The sequence below is a fragment of the Megalops cyprinoides genome, chromosome 19, assembly GCF_013368585.1.
Source record: "Megalops cyprinoides isolate fMegCyp1 chromosome 19, fMegCyp1.pri, whole genome shotgun sequence".
NCBI classification, from domain to species: domain Eukaryota; kingdom Metazoa; phylum Chordata; class Actinopteri; order Elopiformes; family Megalopidae; genus Megalops; species Megalops cyprinoides.
The window spans coordinates 25,285,965-25,293,810 of record NC_050601.1 but is presented as its reverse complement, the minus strand read 5'-3'; the positions used below and the strand labels follow the sequence as shown (position 1 = coordinate 25,293,810).

The 7,846-nt window shown below is 44.8% G+C and overlaps 1 protein-coding gene across 1 annotated transcript; it reads left to right on the top strand.

The window, feature by feature from the left end:
- Window positions 1-4,195: 4,195 nt before the first annotated feature.
- LOC118793999 (forkhead box protein J1-B-like) lies at window positions 4,196-7,630 on the top strand. The gene is made up of 2 exons (XM_036552133.1): window positions 4,196-4,774; window positions 6,801-7,630. The coding sequence occupies exons 1-2, from the start codon at window positions 4,196-4,198 to the stop codon at window positions 7,599-7,601; spliced, it is 1,380 nt and encodes a 459-aa protein (XP_036408026.1). The 3' UTR covers window positions 7,602-7,630.
- Window positions 7,631-7,846: the final 216 nt, after the last annotated feature.

Sequence of the window (7,846 nt, the reverse complement as noted above, 5' to 3'; positions counted from 1 at the left end):
GTGTCCTTAGCTCTCCTTTGATTGACAGCTGACGGCAACGAAAGGAGGGACCGAGGGATACAGGGATTTGTAGGCAAACCGAAACGCTGGCAACATGTGCACTTTGATGTAGGCTGTAAATGTGGTCAATACATGAGATCGAAGACGCGATACTGTAAATCTGTAAATGAAAAGGTGGGGTGTTGATTTTATGCTCGTGTTTTCACATGGACGTACAATGGGGTGAAATATCTGTGGTACACCATGAGATATCAGCTACCATGAACTGATGTATCCTTCTTAAAATATTTGTCTTATGCAATGGAGTCATTGGAAACGTAAAATACACCACACTATAAAAACGATTTAACATGGTTTCCGTTTTTGCATGCAAATGTATGTTTCAATATTTATGTTTACATTAAGTAGACTTCATCTCCCAGCAGCACGCGCTTTGTTTGTAAAACTCGAGGGCAAAAATTTTGAATGACGGCCGCGTCTGTCCAATTCCAATACGCTCTGTATTACTGTCTTACCAAATAAGGTAACTAGATCTTACTGCACCAATACAATCCGAGGTAGGGTGGAGTCTAGTTTGATGCGTGCGCAGCTTACTACTGAATTCCTCACTATAGACCGGAGTATAAACAGATGGGAACGACACTGCAACAGCCATGTTTCACTGACTTCAGCAGCTGTCTTTTTATCCAAATACCAGTAGGTGCGTACGACACAAACACATTTCAGTAACATTTATCAGTCCTTATCAAGTGCCACTGTCACCCGAACTGGAACCAATTAAACTTCCCACACACTGAATAGAAAATACAAAAATGGCGCTGACAGTATAATGATAAATTACTATTATTAGTAGCAATAGCGACAGCGGCAGCAGCAGCAGCAATAGAAGCGCTGCAGAAAAAGCTAAGCAACAATAGTGCTAATAAAGGAAATCTACACAGCTCCTGAGCATTTAATGAACTAAGAGTGCAGTATCTGCCGTAAAGAAATGTGGTCAGGGTGAGTGAATGTTCATCTGACTGAGACATCATTCATTCCACTCAGCACCATGTATGGTTGTGGCAATACTCATTTAATTACAGATTCATAAATTCGTTGCTGTTTATTTGCATGGAAGATACAGATGATGATTAAACAGGAGCATTTATCCTGGTAGGCACAGAAGACACCTGTCGCAGAAGAGACAGTTTACAGTTTCCTCTTTCTTCTCTGTCACCAGAGCCTTATTCATTTGTTCATGTGTGTGTGTGTGTGTGTGTGTGTGTGTGAGCGCGTGTGCGTGCATGTGAATGTGTGATTTACAGTTCTAAACATTTACGTTAGAACCTGACATTAATTAAAACAAAAAATATGGTTAGAGGAGAACGTTTTAAAATAAGTGCAATACTTAAAACTGTTTTTGTCACCTAATTAGGTAATAAGTGATTAATTTATTGTCCACCAGCTCACTATATGTTTGCTAACTATTTAAAAATACAAGCCACAGTTAATTAATCAATAGGAATTGATGTGTTTATGATTTTGTTTTTTTTTATTATTATTATGTTTTATGTTTGTATGCTGTTATAGGTCCTTAAGATATAATATGACCGATCCTTAATTGGATACAAGATACGCAATGAAGTGCACTACAAAGGCCATAATAACCACTAGATGGCAGTATAGGCCACTTTATGGATTATGGTTATTATTCCCTTTTAAATCTCCTTTCTCCAAGTATGAGTTTCATGGACACACTTCAACAGCGAAGTTCTAATCCGAAGGACGTATCGATCATTTGATATGAAGGCAATAGGCTACTACAGGAAATTGGTGGGCTAGAGGCAGGCTCGGCGCCCGGAGAAAATATAGAGGGGTGCAACTGCAATCCACGGGGGTACACAAAAAGTCATAAATACTATGCAGACATCGGGGATATAAGGAGACAACTGGGGATGCATTTAGGTCCATCTGGGGATGCAATGCACCATAACGTCGGTCCTGGCTAGATGATACCCGAATGAAGACTGACACCTATAATTAAATGTGTTAGCCAACTCCTGCTTGTCCCTTTAGTTTATAATCCAACAAACAAAACCGTGGTTAACGATTAAAATAGCACATAGAAGCCAAATGTAGTATCGGGTGAAGAGAATACCGAAATCAGTCCATCAGTAATCTCTTCGTACTGGCTGCGCCGCCACGAGCGTTTGCTTCGGTCTGTTGCGACAACGGTACTGCACGCGCGGGAGCGAGTGGCGCCAGCTTTTAGCGCTATGCAAGCCGTGTACTTCCTTGTCAATTCAGAGTTATTGTTCCCAGTGGCCTAGTAATGTCTTCTTATACAGACTTCGCAAGAGGATGCATAATGTCATATATACACACACACACACACACATATATATATATATACACAGTGCCCCCCTTCCGGATTTGCCCCCTTCCTGATTTCTCCTATTTTTGCATATTTGTCACACTTAATTGTGTGAGAGGCCAGCTAGTTTCGGTTTGACTGGTACTGGTGATGTAATCTATGCTCGTGGATTTTGAGGGCGAGGGAAGAAGCGGGATTTAATAGCGCCACTTTTTAGCGCTGCTCCGCAGTTTCTTGCCGGGTGTGTTTGCGGTGCTGAGCGCCAGATAGAAACGTTACATTATGTTTACACAGGGAAGCATGCTTTCTATGGAAACTTGGTCCTCTATGACGTCTTTAACCGACCAGTGCCGAGCATTAATCAGTAAATTTGATTTATTGATTCATCGCTATATTTGTGTTATTGATGAAACAAAAGATATAACATTTTCCCGAATACTGCACAGTAAAGCGTATTTCCATTGTGGTCCTAGACATAAAGGAAATTAAATGGCTAATTTAACACTGTGGAAAAATAAAATCGCAAAAGTGATGGAAGAGTGCGGGAAATTTTCAGCTCTAGAACAATAGGCCTAAATTAAACATTTTGTAGCCTATTAAGATCATGAACGCGATTTAAGCTGGAGTTGTTTACAGTCAACTCGATAGAAATAATGGAATTGATAGATATTATTTACAATTGTGTAAAATCTATGCTCACAGAAAGGACTTTTCTTTTTTGAATAGCTGGGGTTCTCGGACACATTTCTATTTCTCCAAAGCGCTCTACATCAAAAAGCTCAGTTTCTTAATGAAGTTACAGGCTGACTTCTATTCCATGCCAGTTAAATTTTATTAGCGCACGGGCATTTCTAAACAAATACGTAAACTGATGTCTGAACAAAAGGAAAGACTTTAGCAGCATGTTCAGGTTAAGGCAAATAATGACATTAATAGGCTATCACCTGCTATGCTTCGTTGAAATAAATGTCTTGAAAGAGACGCACTAACAGTTACTGCCAGGGGTGACGCTTACTGAGAAGTTCGTAGCACCTTCCCCCTCGCGCAGATTCGCGCCAGCAGCAGAAATAAAGGTGAAACCTGGAGACCACGGAGCCAATCAGCGGCGCGCAGTTGCTTTAAAGGGCTATTAAAACCACCTACAGTCATAAAGTCTCCTGCACCGAGCGATCTCCTTCGCAACGGAACCCTATTCACCCGCGAGGAGTGGACTAATTTGGGGGGAATTCCGCTATAAAACAGGCGGATTAAGAAATTAATACAATTTTTCCCCTCTGCAACAGAATATTTTGTGGCGGTTTGGACCAAATGTTTTGATAATTCCTTACAGAGAAGAGCTGCAGAGGTGAGCGCAGCTCCGCTGAAAAGACTGCGTCCAAGGACTCTGCTGCAACAGGTTCGAATATCACGTGAGAGCATCACTGTTTGCTCGATATCTACTGCATTACAGGGGGTATAGCACGAGGGTATAGCCGACCCAGGGTTACATGTTTATCAAATGCAATCCATTAGTTCAGTTTTCATATCCATTGTAAACTACAAAGTGATTGTATAGGGTATATGTCAAAATGCCAACTGAAAGCAATCCCATTATTAAGGTACACTTCTTAACCCAGGTTATTTTAGAATTTGTCTGTTGATTCAATGTGCGTGTGAACATTGTTAACTGTCACAGCAACCCTCTATTTTTGTCATAATTGTGAATATGACAGAAGATAAGGATTGCTAATGACCAATAATATTTTTAACGTTTCTTAAATAAGGCTTTTTAGAAATCTGAGTGTTTTCGCATGGACATTTTAGTGCGGGGATTTCGGAATATCTGTTCTGACCTGCTTTATAATGCCAGTGCTAACTAGTCCTGAAATCGCCGCGAAGTTCAAGGAGAAATGGTTGATGTTACACCCTGAAGACCGGGACAATGTCACCGGCGTAGGGAATCTCGATGACAGCCTCACCAACCTGCAGTGGCTACAGGATTTCTCCATCCTCACTGCTAACCCGGAGAGACACTCCAGCTCCGTCGGACACCCGCAGCGCTTTCTTCCCCCGCACATGCACCCGCACATGCACCTGCCGGGCACGGATTCTCCGTCCAGCCCGCCCGCGGGTGATACAGCAGCATCAGGCGTGCCGCAGAGTATAGGAAACCCCATTAGCTCCAGCGCCTTAGCCAGCGCGAATGGGGGTGGTTACCCCCACCAGCGAGCCACAAACCATGCTTACCACCAGAACCTCGCTAGCCCGTCCGAAAAGGTAGACTACAAGACGAACCATCGAGTGAAACCGCCCTATTCCTACGCCACGCTGATCTGTAGGGCCATGCAAGCGAGCAAGAAACCCAAGATCACCCTGTCCGCCATCTACAACTGGATCACGGAGAACTTCTGCTACTACCGGCATGCCGAGCCAAGCTGGCAGGTGGGTGACTCGGCTTCTTCATTATGGATGAGAGTTTTAAGAGGTGATGGATGAACTAGAATTTAAGAGGCCGACGGTGAAAGAGAGGTGGGGTTTCGAATGTGTAATGAATTCCCCTATACATTTTTTTCGCTCCATCTATTCTGTTTCAAGTAAATGGAAAATAATGCTATCACAGTGGTCAAGTTATGAAACTCAGGCCGAGTTCCGTTCAGCTGTCGAATAACACTTGTATTCACGGGTTAATCAGGTCCAACATCTAATGTTCATGAGCGTTAAATCACCTCCTGTTATTTTCGAAGTCTTTTTGGGCTGCAGGTGCCAAAACCAGGTAACATCGTTAAAAATGTATGAGCAGGTCCCAGCAGTGGCCAGGCGCGTGACAGGTGCACGCAAGGTTATACAATTGTGGCTGCGGCAGGTGCCCCGAGACCCGTAGTGCACCTCCTTAAAGAGACCGTGCTTTTTCTTCCCCACGCTCCTTTCGACTGTACCCAAGCGCAAAATGTCACTACAGTAACAACAGTACAGATAATTATCGTTTACACCTCTGCAGCTAAAAGGGATGATGATGGGTTAGGTGTTAGGATGCTTGAGTAAACAAGTGTGTTTCCCTGTGCTTTGGTGTTTGCATTTTCCAACTGAGGAGTAATCTCAATTATATTGTTATGCACCCCTCTCATCGATGTAATTGTAGACACAGAGGGGTGAGTGAATGGGGATTTGAGCATGCACACGATTAGTCTGTGGAGAAGAGAGGAGGCGCTCTGTCTTTTCTCCCAATTTAATCTAATGGCTCAATCAGAGATTTAGCATTTTTCCCAAAACTTTGAGCAAAACATATAAGTGTGCCTTCCATTTTTTGATGTTAACAAAACATCATGATCCTGACACCCACTGGTAAGATATGGAGTGAACAGACAGTGGTTTATAGTTGAAGAGTGCATAATTATTTTGTTTCAGAGTAGCCTCTGAAAATTTTGAGATATTTCAGGGAAAGTCCATCACTAAGAAAGTCATGCATTCTATTGGCAGGGCACACAGTTTGCCTCAGATGAAGCCAACTCCATATTATTGAATTTGTGTAGCGGAAACATGCTCCAGAAAGAGCAACAATCTGTTCATCTTCTAATTCATCATATCATTCAGAGTGGACCTTAACTCAGAACTGGAAGGTTATATGTTCAAATTGGAGGTCTGCATTGCTGCTGTACTCTCGACCAAGGTTCTTTGCCCAGTTTACCTGGATATGGATTTCTGCTTGACATTGAATAAGCATTGGATGTGATGTAGCAAAAGCAGACCATTAGGAAAGATGAATTATCTTGTTCACAGTGATTGCCAAATTCATTCCAGACTTCAGCAGTCCACATCCCTCCTTGGACACTAAAGCAGCTTTCTGCCAGGTGCATTTTCATGCTATGGTCGAAAGACAGAGCTCCTCCTCTACCGTCCCAATCACACGGTTACTCGAATCCCTGCCCCTACACACCTTTGCATCTTCATTTACACTGATTGGTGGGGCTCAGCCAGTTGACACTGCTGATATCCATTCAGGATGTGCAGAAATTGACCACATTGTGGTCAGCACATCATGTTCCTGTTGCAGTCTTATGACTACTGCAGCCCTGGTCTTGAACCCCTCTACTACCATTCACTGGAGATTGTCTAGCATAGCCTGCCTTTGCCATAGCTCCACTAGCTTTTCCTATCTGTAGCTCAGCACTCTACCCCAGCTAGCCAGTATGCTGCCCAACCCTAGATACGAGTGGGTTGGTCCTGAGCCAAGACTGAGTCATTGGACAGAGTCAAGGAGAAGCAGGCATGTTTACCTTTTAATGTGAAATTGTGTAAGTGCCATAACCAGAAAGTGTTTTGCTTGTGCACATAGCTGGATTGTCACACATCCAGTGACATATTGCCAAGGACATGCAGACACATTGTCTTCAACTGATGGAGAAGCTTAAGAGCTGACCTTCTTCAACCCATCTCTTCCATCTCTCTGTATCTCTCTGTCCCCTCACAGAACTCCATCCGCCATAACCTGTCCCTTAATAAGTGCTTCATGAAGGTTCCAAGGACCAAGGATGAGCCAGGGAAAGGTGGCTTCTGGCAGATCGATCCCCAGTATGCCGACATGTTTGTCAATGGCATCTTCAAGCGCAGACGGATGCCCGCTGCCCATTTCACCTCCCAGAAGCGGGGCAAGGCAACGCCTGTACCTGAGTCCTCCGACTGCTCGACTGGCCAGGCTTACCAGTGCGGGCGCAAGCCGGGCGTGGGCCGTGGCCCCAAACGCAAGCAGCCGTCTTCCAAGCGACACACCGACTGGGGCTCGGAGTCCCTGCCGCTGGTGCCCGAGGTGAAGGAGGCGGACTCCTCGGAGGGGATCCTCGACTGGGCCTCGGGGTTTGATGAGGTCATCAATGGCAAAGGCAGCGGCAACAACTTCGAGGACCTGGACATCAACGTGGCCCTGAGCTCCTTGGGCTGCAAGCTGGACCTCCCGCCCCAGGGGCGTCCCCTGGCTGCCGAGGGGAGGTGGTGTGGCGATGGTGGCAGCAGCGGGGCAGACCTAGCCTGCAGGTACATGGAGGTGGGCAGTTCCATGGTGGACTACCAGTGCGGGCTGGCCCAGCCACACCCACCCTCCAGCCTGCAGCAGTTTGAGGAGCCGGCTCTGTTCCTGCAGCAGCAGCCACACCCCTGCATGGAGCCAAGGGAGGAGCTCCAGGCCGTCAACTTCGCCACAGACCACGGCTATGGCTTCTGCGAGGAATTCTTCACCGAGACATTACTTTGGGATAGGGTGGAGTCTTACCTGTGACATTTTACCTTCATCAATGCTTTCCCCACCACGCCCACAAAAGGTTGACAGACTCATTCACTTCTGTTGTGCTACATTAGCATGCTAAGCTCTTATAGAGACTGACCATTTTGTTTCAAGATTTCTTTATCACTGTATTCATAAAGAAAGCAGTTTTTACATTGTTGTTGGTGCTGTTGGCACCAATAACACCAAGGGACTACTATCTGAAAATGATAAAGATAACTGAATGGCAGAATGAGTGA

What these genes read in the sequence shown, in the direction of transcription:
- LOC118793999 (XM_036552133.1), top strand. Translation starts at nt 4,196, where the DNA reads ATGCCAGTGCTAACTAGTCCTGAAATCGCCGCGAAGTTCAAGGAGAAA. An exon ending in ATGCCGAGCCAAGCTGGCAG is followed by an intron (nt 4,775 to 6,800) that starts GTGGGTGACTCG and finishes GTCCCCTCACAG; the next exon opens with AACTCCATCCGCCATAACCT.